At 45.6% G+C, this 19,605-nt stretch overlaps 1 protein-coding gene across 1 annotated transcript in view; it reads right to left on the reverse strand.

Annotated features, from left to right (window-relative positions):
• The window catches only part of LOC132821767 (sodium/hydrogen exchanger 9-like), a 488,707-nt gene that overhangs the window by 205,222 nt on the left and 263,880 nt on the right, over positions 1 to 19,605 (reverse strand). Inside the window, exons 11-12 of the mRNA XM_060834524.1 lie at positions 12,935 to 13,046; positions 6,105 to 6,258 (exon numbers count right to left, since the gene is read on the reverse strand). Coding sequence (XP_060690507.1) covers positions 6,105 to 6,258; positions 12,935 to 13,046 — 266 coding nt within the window. The remainder of the gene's footprint in view (positions 1 to 6,104; positions 6,259 to 12,934; positions 13,047 to 19,605) is intronic.

Consider the following 19,605-nt stretch of genomic DNA (forward strand, 5'->3'; position numbering starts at 1 on the left):
ACGCGCCCAGAGGGGGTGGCGGGGCCTGGAACACGCGCCCAGAGGGGGTGGCGGGGCCTGGAACACGCGCCCAGAGGGGGTGGCGGGGCCTGGAACACGCGCCCAGAGGGGGTGGCGGGGCCTGGAACACGCGCCCTGAGGGGGTGGCGGGGCCTGGAACACGCGCCCTGAGGGGGTGGCGGGGCCTGGAACACGCGCCCTGAGGGGGTGGCGGGGCCTGGAACACGCGCCCTGAGGGGGTGGCGGGGCCTGGAACACGCGCCCTGAGAGATTGGTGGGGCCTGGAACACGCTCCCTGAGAGATTGGTGGGGCCTGGAACACGCTCCCTGAGGTGGTGGTGGGGCCTGGAACACGCTCCCTGAGGTGGTGGTGGGGCCTGGAACACGCTCCCTGAGGAGGTGGTGGGGCCTGGAACACGCTCCCTGAGGGGGTGGTGGGGCCTGGAACACGCTCCCTGAGGGGGTGGTGGGGCCTGGAACACGCTCCCTGAGGGGGTGGTGGGGCCTGGAACACGCTCCCTGAGGGGGTGGTGGGGCCTGGAACACGCTTCCTGAGGGGGTGGTGGGGCCTGGAACACGCTCCCTGAGGAGGTGGTGGGGCCTGGAACACGCTCCCTGAGAGGGCGGTGGGGCCCTGGAACACGCTCCCTGAGGGGGCGGTGGGGCCGGGAACACGCTCCCTGAGAGGGCGGTGGGGCCTGGAACACGCTCCCTGAGAGGGCGGTGGGGCCTGGAACACGCTCCCTGAGAGGGCGGTGGGGCCTGGAACACGCTCCCTGAGAGGGCGGTGGGGCCTGGAACACGCTCCCTGAGAGGGCGGTGGGGCCTGGAACACGCTCCCTGAGAGGGCGGTGGGGCCTGGAACACGCTCCCTGAGAGGGCGGTGGGGCCTGGAACACGCTCCCTGAGGGGATGGTGGGGCCTGGAACACGTTCCCTGAGAGGGCGGTGGGGCCCTGGAACACGCTCCCTGAGGTGGTGTTGGGGCCTGGAACATGCTCCCTGAGGTGGTGGCGGGGTCTGGTACTCTCTCAACATTGCAGCAGCCAGGGCAGAGTAGGCTATGGGCCAAAGGCAGGGAAATGGGATCAGCGTAGTTTAGTGGTTGTTGGTTAGGTATTGATATGGTGGGCTGAAGGGCCTGTTTCTACACAGTAATGACTCTGTGGCTCTATGACTACACATCCAAAAGTTCCTCACTTCCATTTTCCTTGTTAGCGGAGTAAATAGTGAAGTGCAGGAAGTCACTCATAAAAATACTATTTTTTTCCAGGTGTAGCATGTAAGGGGAATAGTACGATTCACTACATTTCACTCCCATCTTTCAAGAGTTAACAGAAAGATGGTTGTCATGGTTACTTGATTGGGTTAAGGCTAAATCTGACTCTCATTGGATCATGTTTAGAGTCACAGAGTCATAGAGATGTACAGCACGGAAACAGACCCTTTGGCCCAACCCATCCAGGTGAACCAGATATCCTAAATTAATCTCATCCCATCTGCCAGCATTTGGCCCATATCCCTCCAAACCCTTCCTATTCGTATACCCATCCAGATGCCTTTAAATGTTGTAATTGTACCAGCCTTCACCATTTCCTCTGGCAGCTCATTTCATACACACACCATCCTCTGCGTGAAAATGTTGCCCCTTAGGGAAGTAGTGGAGGCTAGTACAATTTCAACATTTAAAAAGCATCTGGATGGGTATAGAAGTAGGAAGAGTTCAGAGGGATATGGGCTGGGTGCTGGCAAATGGGACTTGATCAAATTGGCTCAAGATTAGAGTGGTGCTGGAAAAGCACAACAGGTCAGGCACATCAGAGGTGCAGGAAAATCGACGTTTCGGGCAAAAGCCCTTCGTTAGGAATGATTTTGCCCGAAACGTCGATTTTCCTGCTCCTCGGATGCTGCCTGGCCTGCTCTCCTTTTCCAGCACCACTCTAATCTGGACTCTGATCTCTAGCATTTGCAGTACCCACTTCTGCCTAGATCAGATTGGGTGTCTGGTCGACATGCACGAGTTTTCTTTTCTCGTTCATTCACAGGATGAGGGCGTCACAGGCTAGTCCTGCATTTATTGCCCATCCCTAATAGTCCACAAGGCTGCTAAGAGTCAACCACATTGCTATGGGTCTGAAATCACATTTTTTTATTCATTGATGGGTTGAGGAATCGTTGGCTAGACCAGCAACTGTTGTCCATCCCTAATTGCCCAGAGGACAGTTAAAAGTCAACCACAGTCTAATCTAAAAAAAATCTAATCACATTACCGTGAGTCTGAAGTCACATGTTGGCCAGACCAGGTAAGGATGGCAGTTTCCTTCCTTAAAGGACATTAGTGAGTCAGATGGGTTTTTCCGACAATTGACAATGGCTTTGTGGTCATCATTAGACTTTGGCAGGATTTCAGTCTGGATCCCCTAGAACATTGCCTGGGTCTCTGGATGAACTGTTCAGCGATAATACCATGAGGCCATCACCTTCCTTATGTTGGACAGAAGAGTCTGATTCTGTGCTGTATGACTCCTGCACGCTCCATCTTCAGCATATATACCAACCTCTTCCTAACCACTATCAGCTCTGAAAGGTCACTGGACCCAAAACTCTATTTCTCTCTCCACAAATGCTGCCAGACATGATGAGTTTCTCTGGCAATTTCTGCTTTTGTTTCTGATTTCCAGCAACCAGAGTTCTTGTTTTACTTTGGTACAGGGAGGAGGCTGAAGAATGGGCTTGAGCAACACATCAGCCATGACCGAATGGTAGGGCAGACTCAATGGGCCAAATGGCCTAATTATGCGCCTATGCCTGATGGTCTCAATTTCAGTAACCCAATCAGGGAGATAGATTGGTCAGAACACTGTACAATTGCCCATTCTTCTTCAAAACAATGCTTTGCAACCTTTTGTGTCCATTGAGAAGAAAGATCTGATTTAACATCTCAGGCAAAAGGTATCATTTGTACTTCTAATAAGTATTAAGGTCACTACGTTTCAACAATGGAGTTCCACATCATATGATAAGAAAAGCTTTGGTTTTACATCATTGTGTTAGATTCTAAAAGGATGTAATAGATTAACTTACTTCAAGGAGATGACAGACTGTTTTTTTTCAGGGATAGCATGTTTTATAGTTCTAAAGAAAGCAAGCTTTGAGAATATCCATCTCAAATTATCCAACCCACGTTGTATGGAACAACAATGAATGACTCTTGATTGAAAATAAACAATACAGACAATACAAAATAAAGGTGGTCATTTCCTGTTTTCAGATATCAACAAAATCTGGCGTTTTCCCAAGTAAAGAACCAAAGGCTTTGCCAAGCTGGAGAAACTTGCTACAAACATAATCATTGACCTTCGGTTGAAGCTATTTAGAGCACTTCCATACAAAGTGTAGCTTAGCCATGAGTTTAAAGAAATAGGTCCATTTGTCACCTGGCGTTACATAAGAACTAGGAGGAAGAATAGGCCATTTGGCCCCTCGAGCCTACTCCACCATTCAATAACATCATGGCTGACCTTTTTGTGGACTCAGCTCCACTTACCCACCCTCTCACCATCATCCTTAATTCCTTTATTGTTCAAAAGTCTGTCTATCTTTGCCTTAAAAACGCTCAATGGGGTAGCATCAGCAGCTCCACTGGGCAGGGAATTCCACAGGTTCACAACCCTTTGGGTGAAGTAGTTCCTCCTCAACTCAGCCCTAAATCTGCTCCCCCTTATTTTGAGGCTATCCCCCTGGTTAGTTTCACCTGCCAGTGGAAGCAACCTCCCTGCTTCTATCTTACCTATTCCCTTCATCATTTTGTATGCTTCAATAAGATTCCCCCTCATTCTTCTAAATTCCAATGAGTAAAGTCCCAGACTATTCAATCCACTCCTCATAAGCCAAACCTCTCAACTCCGGAACCAACCTAGTGAACCTCCTCTGCAGCCCCTCCAGTGCCAGTGAATCCTTTCTCAAGTAAGAAGAGCAAAACTGTACACAGTACTGCTGGTGTGGCCTCACCAGCACCCTGTACAGCATCATCTCCTTGTTTTTAAATTCCATCCTTCTAGCAATGAAGGGCAATATTCCATTCGCCTTCTTAATTACCTGCAAGCCAACGTTTTGCTATTCATGCACAAGGACACCCAGGTCCCTCTGCACAGCAGCATGCTGCAAGTTTTCACCATTTCAATAATACTCCGTTTTGCTGTTATTCCTACCAAACTGGATGTCCTTACATTTACCAACATTGTACTCCATCTGCCAGACTTTTGTCCACTCACTGAACCTACCTGTATCCCTCTGCAGACTTTCAGTGTCCCATGCATACTTGTTCCACCACACTCATCTAAGTGTCATTTGCGAACTTTGACTCAGAACACTTCGTCCCCAACTCCAAATCATCCATGTAAATTGGAAACAATTGCGGTCCCAGCACTGATCCCTGAGGCACACCTCTAGCCACTGACGCCAACCAGAAAAACAGGTTACTTAGCCAATCTTTAATATCCTTCAGTCTCCAAAACAGCCAGAGGTAATGTCACAGCAGGAGTGTAATATCCTGTTTCTATGCTATAATAGCCTACAATTTTATGGGTAGTGTAACAGTTTTTAATGTATTATTTTGTCACAATCTTCGCAGTTTAATAGATTGATGTTAATAGTGTGCAAACAAACTGACACCAATAGACCCAATAAATCCACTCGAGTTCATTATAAAGAGCAGCTTGTGTTTATGAGTAGGGGCTAATGCAAAAAGTCATCTCATTCCACGTTAGCTGTGCTGTTGGCGTTTACTCTCCCTGTCACATAAAACGGAACGTAATGTAGTCATGTCCTCTACCTCATACTTATTAATTCTCGGAGGTTTTTGAAACAATGTTTCCATCATAGGAACAGCAGTAGGCCATTCAGCCCCTTGAGTCTGCTCCGACATTCAATAAGACCATGGCTGATCCACGGTCCAACTTCCTCCGTTGACCCAAAACGATAACTTGGATTTGTCTACACAGATGCTCCCAGACCTGCTGAGCTTTTCCAGCAATTTCTGTTTTTATACGTAACTCCGTATGTTTGCATGGCCCGTGTCCCTTGATAATCTTACGAAATAAAAGTTTGTCTGGGTCAAATTTAAATTTAACAAATGAATTATCACCAACTGCCATTCGAAGAAGAGAGTTCCTAAGCTCCACTCCTGTGTGTGTGGAAGTGCTTCCAAATATATTTCCTGATTGGTCTGGAGTATGCTGCTGTTTCTGGAATCTCCAATCAGTGGAAACACATTATCTTATCCCCCTGTCTTTCCCTGGTAATATCCTGAATACCTCGATTAGATCACCCCTTAATTTCCTAAATTCTAGAGAATAAGACCCTAATTTGTTGAGCCTCTCCTCTTTATTTAGAGTCATATAGCACAGAAACAGACTTTTCAGCCCATCTCATCCTCTGCTGTACCTTTTCTAGTTTAACAACATCCTCCTGAAGTTCTGGTATTACCCTTGTGACCTTGTGTTGAACTTCCTTTGGGGCCAAAACATCCTCCCTAAGATGTGGGGCTCAGATCTGCTCACAGTACTCTGTGACTTAACTAGGGTTTTGTATAACTGCAGCATCACATAAAACAGAATCCCTACAGCATGAGTATAGGCCCTTTGACCCAACAAGTCCACACTTTGAAGAGTAACCCACCCAGACCCATTCCCATACCCTTTCATCCTATGTTTACCCCTGACTAATGCACCTAACCTACATATCCCTGAACATTATGGGCAATTTAGCATGGTTAATTCACCTGACCTGCACATTTTTGGACTGTGGGAGGAAACCCACACAGACACGGGGAGAATGTGCAAACTCCACACAGACAGTTACCCGAGGTGGGAATCAAACCTGGGTCTCTGGTGCTGTGAGGCAGCAGTGCTAACCACTGATCCACTGTGTCACCTTGACATCTGTATCCTTATACTCCAGCCCTTTAGATATGAAGGCTGCATTCCATTAGCTTTCTTGAGGATTTTCTGCAGCTGTTTGTGACATTTTAAAGAGTTAAACATCTGAACCAAGTCACTCCAAATACTGGCAATATTTGGCTGTCAGCATGCGGCGATCACTAACCTGATGTGAAGCCACGTGAGCATCTGGGTGGTCCCTCCTCCGAAGACCCAGACGGTGAAGAACACAATGAGCAGCGTTGTGGTGAACATCATCTGCTTGGGTTTTGAGTCGGTGTCCCGGATTGCCAGGGCAAATGCAATGGCACCTCGTAGCCCTTGTGGAAGAAATGGCCCCATTATTACCTCAAAGCACAGATACCTTCACAGGCAGAAACACCAGCTGACAGACAATGTGCTATGGCAGTGCCTGGAAAAGCACGTGGTGGCACCAAATCCTGGTTAGTTACAGATTCTCACAGCTAACACCATCGCCCGAACTGGTTCATGTTGCTTTACCCTCATTGCAAATCACTTGCAGCCTGTTGTTTGAGCAATCATTTAAATTGAGTTAAAAAGCACACAATACCAGGTTATAGTCCAACAGGTTTATTTGGAAGCACTAGCTCCACCTGACGAAGGACCAGTGCTCCGAAGGCTAGTGTTTCAAATAAACCTGTTGGACTAAAACCCGGTGTTGTGTGGTTTTTAACTTTGTCCACCCCAGTCCAACACCGGCACCTCCAGATCATTAAAACTGAGACCAGCTCAGACATAGAGACCTGACGAGAGCCAAAAGTGAATCCAACCTGGAACAAATTCACTGTATTTCGGAAAATACGGCCACAACCTCCCTTGAAGCCAAAGAAACCAGCATCCACGTGCATTTAAATAATCTGACACAGGTGGGTGCAAAGTAAATGCCTCAAAGAATCAGAAACAGTAATGAACCATGATTTGTGTTTGCATGTGTGTGTATGAGAGAGAGTGTATATGTGGTGTGTGCGCGCGCGAGTCTGAGAGAAAGTGTGTATGTGATTTGTGTTTGCGTGTGTGTGTGTGTGCATGCGCGAATGTATATGTGAGTGTGAGATAATGTTTGTGTGCATGTATGTGTGTCTGTGAGTGTGTGACAGAGTTTGTGTGTGAGAATACATGACAGTGTGTCAGTATGAGTTTGTACGTGAATACATTGGTGAGAATTTGTGTGTGAGTGAATCTGAGAGTGAAGGTGAAAGTTTGCACATGTGTGAGAAAGAGTAAGTGAGAGAGTGTGCATGTGTGCGAATGTGAGAGTGAGACAGAGTTTGAGTGAATTTGTATGTTTTTGTGTGAGAGTGAGTATGAAAATAAATGAGTGCGAGTGTTTCACAATATGTGAGTAAGAGAGAGAGAGAGATTGTGTTGCGAGCGCGTCCATGTGAAAATATGAGAGCGTGTGTGTGTACATTTGAGTGTGAGAATACGAGTGTGTATATGTAAATGTGAATGTGTAATTTTGTATGTGTGCGTGCGTTAGAGAGTGCATGCATGTAAATGTGTGTGTGTAAGAATAAGAGTTTGTGTGTGAGTGTGAGAGTGAGAGTGTGAGTTTGTGTATGTGACAGTGTGTGTATGTGGGGCTGTTCAGGATGGGATATTAAATCTGATGATGAATGGAATATCACCATCTAGTGATAAGCAAAGTATACCTCACACAACCTGACAGGAGATTCAAATCGCTGCTCCTTCAGAAATGCAAAGCCTATTTGAAATCTGACAGGTCCTTCCTAATACAGGATAAGCAGAGTACAGCAAACCATGCTCCCTTTCTCACAGCAGGAGCTGCTGAATTCTGAAGTGAAATATCCAGGCCAGCCAGCCACCTTGATAGCTCCTGTCAAAGGGTACTTACATAAAGTAATTGTGAGCTTAGAGTGCCAGGTGGTAAGGTTTCAGTGAGTAGGGTTTGAGCGAGCTAAGTAAGGAGTGTGCAGGTAAGTGATGGAGTGTATGAAGTAGGTTGGAAGGTCAGGTTTAGCTGGATGGTATCAGCGTGTCGAGTGCTGGGTGCCATTGAGTAGACAGCTGTTAGGTCTTGGCAGTGAAGGAGTGCGTCCAGTCTAAGGTGGAGAGGGGTTGTCGGGTCAGAATTTAGGAACTCCAAAGGTTGGGAATTTGGGAAGTGTTGCTTCAATAGATATTCAAGGGTTATACAAAGTTTTTAACATCGGACCTTTCCCGACTAGCTATTTAGGTAACCGCAGTGGAATCCTCTGAACTGTCCAATTTAAATGGGTTCTTTTAGAGGGTTCTAGGAGTAGGGAAACTGACAGTGGCATCTACAATTCCCTGGGCATCTGCTTTGTGCAAGATTCCGCAGGGTCTCTGTCCACAACACCCAGCAATGCTGCAGTCGTGACTGTCTGACCATCAGAAAGTGTGGGTCTTGGTTTCTATGGAGCTGACTCCTTCCAGTTTTATTTACGCAAATTACACGGTTAGTTTGACAGTTCCATTCCGAGTCAGAGGGAATGTGAGTCTAAGGGTGAGTCTGAGAGTGTGAGTTTGTGCATGTGACAGTGTGAGTGCTTCAGGGACTGTGTGCGTTTATGTGGGGCTGTTCAGGATGGGATATTAAATCTGATAACGAATGGAATATCACCATTCTGAACTCCTGCAGTTCTACAACTCGGAGACACCAATACAAGCTCTCTTGGTTTAAAAGACCCACAGAATGCAGACCACTTTCTCCTGGACTTGTTCCCCTCAACTGGCCTGGGCGGGGGGGGGGGGGGGAGGGGGAAGACTTAGCTCCTCCTCTAGGAAAGGTTATTCCTCTTTCGGAACTAATGCTCTTGTGAAGCAGCCTGTGACATTTTATGTCACTTATGGCTCTATATAAATACAGGTTGCTGTTGATAGGTGTTTGGCATTGACACTCCCTGGTGAGTAAAGAGATGGCATTGGTGTGTCTCCCCTAATACATTTTCTACCCTCCCTGCCAGCCCGGATACACAGTGCTGACTGTTCCCAGATCTCCTCTGATAATGGGAAGCATGGATGGAGGAGGGGTGTGTACAAGAATGTACAAAAAAAACAGAGATTTTAACCTGTATCCTCTGGTGAACAAGGTGAGTGAATGATGAATTTGCAGCAGCCAATTGTATGCAGCAAGTTCTGATAATGACCTGATGATGGTCAAAGGATCAAAATTGGAGGGCCCTCTTGTCCCTCCCCCTGGTCTGGGAGGCCTGGGTTCAAGTCCTACCTGCTGCAGCAGTGTACAATAACATCTCTGAACAGGTTGATGAGAAAAATAGGGCAAAATTGGCCAAGACAATTTTTTCAGGGGAATGCAAACAGGGCCTTGACTCGATCACTAGCAGAGGCGCTCTCCCTCAGTATCCCACTGAGTGGTAACCTGGATTACACTCATGGTTCTCAGGCACTGGGTTTGGCCATAACCTTGCGACTCAGCTATTAACTGAACACAGCCGCAGTTAAAGAGTGTGGAGGACTGGCTACTCCGCCGTTGAAATTATATTCAAGTCACAAAAATTTAAACCCACGCTCTGCACCAATTTCAGAAAGCACATGGAAGCACTCTCCATCCTCCAACTCCGGGACACTAATCTGGCCATTTTATATCTGGGACTCACAACAGAGCCAATGGCTGTGCACGAGGTTCCAGGCAGATTACAAAACCTGAAACAACATCTAAACCTTTTAACAGTCATGATTATATGGTCCACTGTACTTCATTGAGACAAATGCGTCCCATTTAAACCACAGATTGCAGTCTGTTCAGAAGGGGATGATCTGAAAATATGACCATCTGCCAGCATTCACACATGCATCTGTCTAAATTTAGGTCCAAGCTACAGGTGGATGCTGGGTTAGCTCCCACTCTTTATCGGTTCTCGTTCATCGTTTCTCTGAGCTAGTCTTACCAGGTTACTCTGAGAACAGCCATTAAATCCTGCACTGTCGAATACTTAAGGTTTCAAGTTTTGCCTGTAGAGTTACTGATAATCACAAATACATACTTACAATTAGAAGATGTGAACATCTTCTTTAAAAGAAATTGGGCCAGCATTCATTGCCCATCCCTATTTGCTCAGAGGACAGTTAAAAGTCAACCACATTGCTGTGGGTCTGGAGTCACATGTAAGCCAGACCAGGTAAGGATGGCAGATTTCCTTGCCTAAAGGACATACGTGAAGCAGATGGGTTTTTGCAACAACAGACAGTGGTTTCACTGTTATCATTAGAATCCTAATTCCAGATTTTTTATTAGATTAGATTAGATTACTTACGGTGTGGAAACAGGCCCTTTGTCCCAACAAGTCCACACCGACCCGCCGAAGCGCAACCCATCCACACCCCTACATATACCCCTTACCGAACACTACTGGCAATTTAGCATGGCCAATTCACCTGACCCACACATCTTTGGACTGTGGGAGGAAACCAGAGCACCCGGAGGAAACCCACGCAGACACGTTGAATTTGAATTATTGAATTCAAATGCCAGCATCTGCCATAGTGGATTTCCAACCCGGATTCCCAGATCATTAGATTAGATTAGATTACTTAGAGTGTGGAAACAGGCCCTTCAGCCCAACAAGTACACACCGACCCGCCGAAGCGCAATCCACTACGGGCAATTTAGCATGGCCAATTCACCTGACCCACACATCTTTGGATTGTGGGAGGAAACCGGAGCACCCGGAGGAAACCCACGCAAACACGGGGAGAATGTGCAAACCCCACACAGTCAGCCGCCTGAGTCGGGAAATGAACCCGGGTCTCAGGCGCTTGAAGCAGCGGTGCTAACCACTGTGCCACCGTGCTGCCCACATGCCACCATGCCGCCCACTAGATCTCTATATCACTTCTCCCATAAGATATGATTGGATACAATAATAATGTGCAGTAATTTGATTATGATTGGATAATGTAGTCAATGTATTAATCTATAATGTAAACTACATGAACATTGTTGGATAGAGGTATGGGTAAGTGTGTAACTTTTAGACTGGAAACTGCTGTCTGTAGAGAGTGTATAAACCCATTGTTTTTGTAGCAAAGTTTGAGTTGCGTTCCATCTTTAATGCACACTTAATAAAAGTTTAAAGAAAAGATTTGGATTATCGTCAGGTCTGAAAGAGGGAGTAAAGGGTCAAATCACCCTTTCAACAATGTTTGCTGAAGGACTGCCATTGACCATTTATATCTTCATAAACACTCTTCCATTTTCTAAACGAAGTTTGAAGTATGGCAGATGCCTATTGCACGCCAAGTGCACTATAGTGTGGGGAAATGTAAGGGAATCTACAGTGGGAGGATAAACAGGGAACAGTAGCAGGGACTCAATGGAGAAGAACTGAAGCTCACGCAATAGGTTCAACACCAGGTTGGACATAACAGCTCTGTGGGCCTCATGCACCTGGCAAACATTTGCCTTGTTGAAAACCTAATGGTTAGAGATATACCTTCATCTCACCAGGTAAAGGCATGTCTCAATATCTGGACATTCACACACATGTACCCATACAGGTCCATAAGCACACCCACACAACATAAGTACACATGGACACACTCACAAGCACAAACACACCCAGGCATATGCACACACAGACCGTGCCTATTTACCCTATCCATGCCCCTCGTGGTTTTATAAACCTCTACAAGGTTACTCCTCAGCCTCTCATGCTCCAGGGAAATTAGTCTCAGTCTATTCAGCTGCTCCCTGTAGCTCAAACCCTCCAACCCTGGCAACATCCCCGTAAAAATTTTCTGGACCCTTTCAAGTTTCAGAACACCCTTCCAAATGTATGGAGACCTGAACTGAACACAGTATTTCAAAAATGGACTAACTAATGTCCTGTACGCCTGTAACATGACCTCCAAAATCTCATACTTAATGCACTAACCAACAAAGGCAAGTGTACTAAGCGTCTTCTTCACTATCCTATCTACTGCAACTCCATTTTTAAGTAACTGGGAACCTGCACTCCAAGGTCTCTTTGTTCAGCAACACTCCCCAGGACCTTACCATTAAGTATATAAGTCTGGCGCTGATTTGTCTTTCCAAAACGAAGGACCTCAGGGAATTCCAAAACTAGAGGGCATAGGTTTAAGGTGATTGGGGAAAGATTTAAAAGGATCCTAAGGGGCAAGGTTTTCATGCAAAGGGTGTTATGTGTATGGAATGAACAGCCAGAGGAAGTGGAGGAGGCTGGTACAATTATAACATTTAAAAGGCATCTGGATGGGTATATGAATATGAAGGGTTTATAAGGATATGGGCCAAATGCTGGAAAATGGAATGAAATTTGTTCAGGATATCTGGTCAGCGTGGATGAGTTGGAATGAAGGGTCTGTTTCTGTGCTGTACATCTCTGTGACGTGCACACATACATGCACACATGCCTTCAGACACATGCGCATGTGCATATACATGCATATTTGTACACACACACACATACATCTGCATGTGCACACACATGTATAAGTACACACAAGTACATATACCATCATTACCTTCTTTGGAAATTCCAACTCCAAAGCATTGCTACATCTCTTTATGGAAGAGAGCTGTTGGGTTCATGTGTTGAGGCTGCAAGAAGCTGGTGTGACATGTACAGCAAATAAAACACAGTTTGGGAAACAGGTGGGACTAGGATTAAGACAAGAGGCTATTAACATTGTGTCCATGGTGTTTGGTGGAGGTAAATGGATGGGAGCAAATCGATGGTACTAAATAAATTTGACAAGGTCAGTAGGAAGGATGAAAAGGGAGAGGAGCAGTAAAAGGTTAACAAAATGCACACAAGGCCAAATATAGTTCAGAAAACCAGAATGTGACCTTCATATCTTCACACAAATTCTACAGCGCTGGAAAAAATACAATAACATACATTTATACAGGAGCTCAACAGTGAAAAACATGTCAAGGTGCTGTATATTATCAGATTAGACTGTCATAGTTCAAACAAGGCCTCACCATCCAGGGGAGAATATGCTTACCTGCAAACATCATCATGTGCTGGAAGTTCCAAGGGATTTTTCTTCTACGTCGCAGGTTGAGTAGGAATGACAGAGGATAGATATTGCAAGCCCGTGCCACAAAGATGGCAATCTGTTGATATAACGTTAAGGAAAGTAGCAAACTGATTGGCCGATGCTTGCTGACTTCCCCCTGGGGGGTTGCTCCGTCTCTTGCTGATCACCTTTAAATACACTTCATTTCTTTTCAGACCATTTCTTATATTCCCTTGTGGGATGTGGACTTATTGCTTTTAAGACATTAGCTACATGGAAGTTAATGGTTGTGACACAAAAATACTGAATATAAGCACACGTTTGAAAGCCTTTTAAAAGATAAAACCCTGAAAGAAAGGATATTCTGGTGGAAATACGAAGAATAGATCTTACGGGAATCCAGAAATTTGAAGAATTGCAAAGATTAATCATAGGAGGTGCTGAGAGTAAGTATGAGGAATGGTAAGTACAATTGAACCCATTTAAGCAGGACCTTATATCCAATGCTATCCATACAAGTGGTCATAGACAACAATTCTGTTTACATGTCGATTTGATCCGCCAATATTCAAAGGTGGTTGGTGTTCTTGCTCGCTGTCAGGGACGGTTGTTGTACTAACAGGTATCATCATGGAATCCACAGCAGCGACACATAGAGAATCAAATCTGAAATCCTCTAAAGGCTTGAAAAACATAAAATAAACATCACATCTGCATAAGAACCAGGAGCGGGAATCAACAATTCAGTCCGTGTTATACCACTCAACAAAACTTTTAGATTCAATAGCAGATGTGCCAACCTAATCTGATAAAGTCACAGAAAAAGGCCACCTGATCCATTGCTTCCATGCTCTTCACAAATAACCACCTAACTATACTCATCCCATTTCCCAGTATGTGACCCGAGACCTCGTACGCCTTGGCATCACAAGTGTACATGTAAATACCTCTCCAATGTTCGGAGGGTTTCTGCCTCTCCCACCCTTACAGGCTGAGAGCTCCAGATTTCCACCACCCTCTGGGTGAAAGCGTTTCCCCTCACATCCCCCTTTAATGCTACATCAATGCCCCCGGCCACTGATCTCTCCACCAAGGGAAAAAGATTCTTCCTGCGTGCGCTCATAAATTTATAGATCTCAATCTCTTCCCAATCTCCTCTGTTCTCAGGAAAACAAACCCTACCATCCCAGAGAGCCAAGGCTTGGACATGGAACAATTCGATTCAGAGCACAATAAGATATGGGATCAGAAATTAGGCCACTTGGCCCATCGACTCTACTCTGCCATTCAATCATGGCTGATTGGGGTTGAGAAACCCCATTCTCCAGCTTTCTCCCCGTAACCTTTGATCCCATTGACAATCAAGAACTTATCTATACTGACCTCCATAACCTTCTGTGGCAGTGAATTCTATAGGTTCCCCTCTCTCTGGCTGAAGAAGTTTCTCCTTATTGCCATTCTAAAAGATCTTTCCTTTACTCTAAGGCTGTGCCCTCGGGTCCGAAACTCTTCTGCTAATGAAAATATCTTCCCAATGTCCACTCTGTCCAAGCCATTCAATATTCTCTAAGTTTCAATTAGGTTCCCCCTTCATCCTTCTAAACTCCATCGAGTATAGACCCAGAGTCCTCAAACATTCCTCATATGTTAAGCAAATGCATTAAGAGAGTTTGTTCTCAGTGAGTTACCTGCATAAAACAAACCTCTCTTTGAAATGTTACGTGGAACAAAGGGTATTATAAACTCTGAGTCATGACTGTCACTAGGGTACCATCATGAATTGAAAAGGACAAAATATTGAGCAAGGGGTTTCTCATGCTAGATGTGACTGGACTCTGGGTTTGATAGGTAGCTTGCAATATGCTTATTCCAGGAAAACTCTTTTCAAAACTGCACGACTCGGCCATCTGCTCTAACTGAGCAAACATAAGGCAGGAACCTGAGACTCTCAACAACTCATCACAGCTGTTAATGTCAACAGCTCAATTCAGAGAGGTCCAGGATCATTGTCCCGTTTAACCCTTATGCCAGGACAGACTGTTTTTACTTTGCATCAGTTTCAGTTGGGAGAAAATGAGAAGCTTTCTCAAACTGCTCAAAAACGGGCTGTTTGCACTGAAGTGACTGGATGTCCCAAGGAGGTTTGGGTCATTCCACTGGTCAAGAAGAACTACGCTGAATGAGGTGGAGGTGCCGGCGTTGGACTGGGGTGGACAAAATCAGAAGTCACATGACACTGGGTTATAGTCCAACAGGAGTATTTTAAATCTCTCACCGTCACACTGTTGTCTCACCCTGATAAGGATGGTCATTGATTCACCCTGGTCACAGCCTAGATAAAAATGATTCATATTCAGATAGGAGGGCAGGAACTTTACATTAGGGTTAGTAAAGCCAATCTGAGGTTTATTTTCTGCCAATTCAGCAGATGTCTCATTATAAAATCTTTACTGTACTAAAACAGACACTTCTAAACATATGCAACACAGTTACTTGTGAGATTAGACAAACATTAAAGCTCGTTAAAATGGAACTCCAATTCTAAAATTGAAAAGGATTTGTAATTTCCAAAGGCTGTTGTTATAGAGTACTATCAGGAACGTAGAAACTGATGCTGAAACTGGCAAAGCGTCTTTTTGGTTGAGTTTCGCAGAGGAGTGCTCTCTGAGAGGCTAGATCTGAGAGGACCCACCCCATCCCATTATCTATCTAACCCATCTCCTGGTGCATGAAGTGATTCACCATTACAGGATATCTCATCCTTGGCACTGATGCCCCTTTTGACACCGTACACCTGAAGAAGCTCCGTCAGTCCGGTGCGACCCCTGCACAGCTCCTCACATTTGCCCCAGATGAGTCAGAAAAGGGGAATTTAATGTCTCACTTTGTGGGCAGGGTCTGGAGGACAGGTTGATGCAGAGGCAGGATACCCATTCCCCTCAGAGCAAGCAGTGGAGGCTACAACACTGGACAATGCCAATCTGATCCCAGATTGCCATCCTTGTCACAGAGGTCTCAGGGGGATGGGATGGGGTGGAGTGGGAAGGGAAGGGATGGGAAGGGATGAGAAGGCCTTTATTGTTTGTGCACTTGAATGAGTACAGTGAAAAGTTTGTAATGTTGCCTCTTGGTGCCATTTTAGGTACAAGTGTTGTTACAGAATTGAATGAGTAAAAAAAAAGGCTACCATGGGAACACAGAGTTTGGATAGTGCAGAATGAGGATATAAAGTATCTCTAAAGTACTCAAGTTCTAGTCCTTTTCCACTGAATCCGTGCTCACTGGGCTTCAGAACACGAGGGCACACTGCCTCCGCACGCTGACCTCCATTGTGGACTTGTGCCCTTGGCCAGCCCGTGCTCTCTCTGCTCCCACTCCCTGCTCTGGCTGTAACTCGCTTCCGGGACTCATCCCGCGTTCACTCTGCTCCCGCTCGGAGCTGTCTCTGACCAGCACTTTAAGAAGAGGAAAAGAAACAAAAAAAAGCAGAAAAGGAGCTGGTGAGCAGAGGAACTCCAGCTGGAGTGGCTTACCCTGCTGCTATCTTAACTGGAATCCCGAGTAATGTACAGCAATGCAGGAAGCAGGCCTATGGCCTTTCTAACTGCCCCTGTCTTGTCTCTGATGCCTCACATTACCTCTGCCCCTGCACCTACCTCCTACCAGGGCTCATGCTCTACCACTCTCACTGCTGCCACTAACATTGTCCCTCACGCACTCTCACCTAACCCTCCACTCCACTAACCGTGTGTGCCCTCTATCTGCCCACTTCCTCACTCAGGACGCCTTCAACCTACACCAACAATAACCTCTGTCCCATCCACTTTCACCTCCTTTCATCTCTCTCATTCAGGAGGAAATCTGCTCCCAACAGGACACACAGAGTCCAGATGAATGGTCTTAATAACCCTATCACTGCACATTAATGAGATGGGTTACAGAGTCATAGAGATTGACAGCATGGAAACAAACCCTTTGGTCCAACACATCCATGCTGACCAGATATCCTAAATTAATCTAGTTCCATTTGCCAGCATTTGTCCCATACCCCACTAAACCCTCCCTATTCATATAATCATTCATATGCCTTTTAGATGTTGTAATTGTATTAGTCTCCACTGGCAGCTCATTCCAAACATGCACCACTTTTCTTCATGAAATAATTGCCCTTTACATCCCTTCTAAATTTTCCCCTCTCACCTTAAATCTATGCACTCGAGTTTTGGACTCCACTACCCTGGGGAAAAGATGTTGACCATTCAGCATATCCATGCCCCTCATAATTTTGTAAACCTCTATAAGGTCACCCCTCAGCCTCCAACAGTGCAGGGAAATCAGCCCCAGCCTGGTCAGCCTCTCCCTGTAGCTCAAACCCTCCAACCCTGGCAACATCCTTGGGGAGAGGCTGAACACTCTGGGGCTGTTTTCCCTGGAGCGTCGGAAGCTGAGGGGTGACCTTATAGAGGTTTACAAAATTATGAGGGGCATGGATAGGGTAAATAGACAAAGTCTTTCCCTGGGGTTGGGGAGTCCAAAACTAGAGGGCATAGGTTTAGGGCGAGAGGGGAAAAATATAAAAGAGACCTACGAGACAACTTTTTCACTCAGATGGTGGTATGTGTATGGAATGAGCTGCCAGAGCAAGTGGTGGAGGTTGGTATAATTGCAACATTTAAGAGGCATCTGGATGGGTATATGAATAGGAAGGGTTTGGAGGGATACGGGCCGGGTGCTGGCAGGTGAGACTAGATTGGGTTAGGATATCTGTTCTGCATGGACGGGTAGGACCGAAGGGTCTGTTTCCATGCTGTACATCTCTATGACTATGACTATGAAACCTATTCCAAGTTTAACAACATCATTCCTATAGCAGGGAGACCAAATTGAACCTGCATTCCAAAAGTGGCCGAACCAATGTCCTGTACAGCTGCAACATGGCATCCCAACTCAGATTCTAAATCCACTGACCAAGAAAGGCAAGCCTGCTAAACGCCTTCTTCACTGTGTCATGGACCAGGTCTGACCCCCTCAAAACATTTCAAGGAGTTAGCCCAGACCTTATTTTTGCTTGCTGTTTTAAGGGGTCTAAGTAGATATTCTAGGAAAGATGCAGCTGGTCAAACCACTTAGTTTTAAACTAAACAGAATTTATTTACAAAATTATCAAATGAAACACAAGCAAAAGAGAAGAGAATACCGAATAACTGAATCTATCTGAAAACCCAACAGATTATACCAACTTAATGATGCTGCTCCCAATACTTGCAACAATCCCCATAAACACCCCTTGGCACAAAAATTAAAATCAAACCCAGGGTCGTACTGGGGAGATGTCAGAGAGAGAGAGGATCAGCCTGGACCTGTTTCTTTTTAGGTCCAGCAGCTTTTACAACACAACTGTGCTAAAACCAAACCAAACCAGAGAAAAGGTGAGCTGGGAGAACTGGCCACTCCCTTTTCATTGTTCAGGTGTTTTTTAAAACTTGAAAGTCTTCGGTCTAAGGCAGTATCTGTTAGCTATATTTAAACTGGCCCTGAAACCCTTCACCCCCAGACTTTTCGGAATCGGTGTCTTTTACAACCTCTCTGAAAAAAGCCACGGAAAACATAACCTTGTTAAAGGAGCAGCATTGTTACAACTATCCTGTCTACCTGTGACTCCACTTTCTATTTGAGGATAAGTAGTTGAGGAGATGATGTGGTCAGTATAATGTGTTTATAACAAAAGGATAACTTTTGAGGATGCTCACCAAAGGCAGGAACATAATTTACATATTTTACTGGGGCTGCATGCCCCAGTTTCACTTGGTTTAGATTTAATGACCCAGGGCATCGAGAATTGTGGGCGGAAATGAACCAGGAAGTGGCAGATCCCACCCAGTAACTGCTTTTCCAGCACTGCTCATGGGTCAATGGAAACAGGAATACTTCATCACAGAGTCATGCAGCACAGAAACAGACCCTTCGGTCCAACCAGTCCATGTTGAAAATATTCCCAAACTAAACTAGACTTCCCAGCCTGCTCCTGGCCCACATCCCTCCAAACCTTTCCTACTCATGTACACCCCTTTTAAACAATGTCTTTTAAACATTGTAATTATACGCGCATCCATCACTTCCCCAGGAGGTTCGTTCCACACATGAACCACCCTGTGTAAAAAAATTTTCCTCTTAACGTCTTTTTTCAATCTCTCTCCTCTCACCTTAAAAATATGCCCCGGTTTTGAAATCCCCCATCCTAGTGAAAAGACAAGTATCATTAACTCTATCTATACCCCTCATGATTTTATAAACTTCTGTAAGGTCACCTCTTAACATCCTACACTCCAGAGAGAAAAGTCCTAGGCTAACCAATCTTTCTTTGTAATTCAAACCTTCCATACCCGGCACCATCCTGGTAAATCTCTTCTGAACCCTCTCCAGCTTCATAATATCCTTCCTATAACTGGGCGACCAGAACTGAACACAGTATTCCAGAAGGCAAATGTCAGGATTGCAGATACTGGAGATTAGAGTCGAGAGTGTGTTGCTGGAAAAGCACAGCAGGTCAGGCACCATCCAAGGAGCAGAAAACTCGACGTTTCGGGCAAAAGCTGTCGATTCGCCTGCTCCTCGGATGCTGACTGACCTGCTGTGCGTTTCCAGCACCACAGTAA

This window comes from Hemiscyllium ocellatum, chromosome 13 (genome assembly GCF_020745735.1).
Source record: "Hemiscyllium ocellatum isolate sHemOce1 chromosome 13, sHemOce1.pat.X.cur, whole genome shotgun sequence".
Classification (NCBI taxonomy): domain Eukaryota; kingdom Metazoa; phylum Chordata; class Chondrichthyes; order Orectolobiformes; family Hemiscylliidae; genus Hemiscyllium; species Hemiscyllium ocellatum.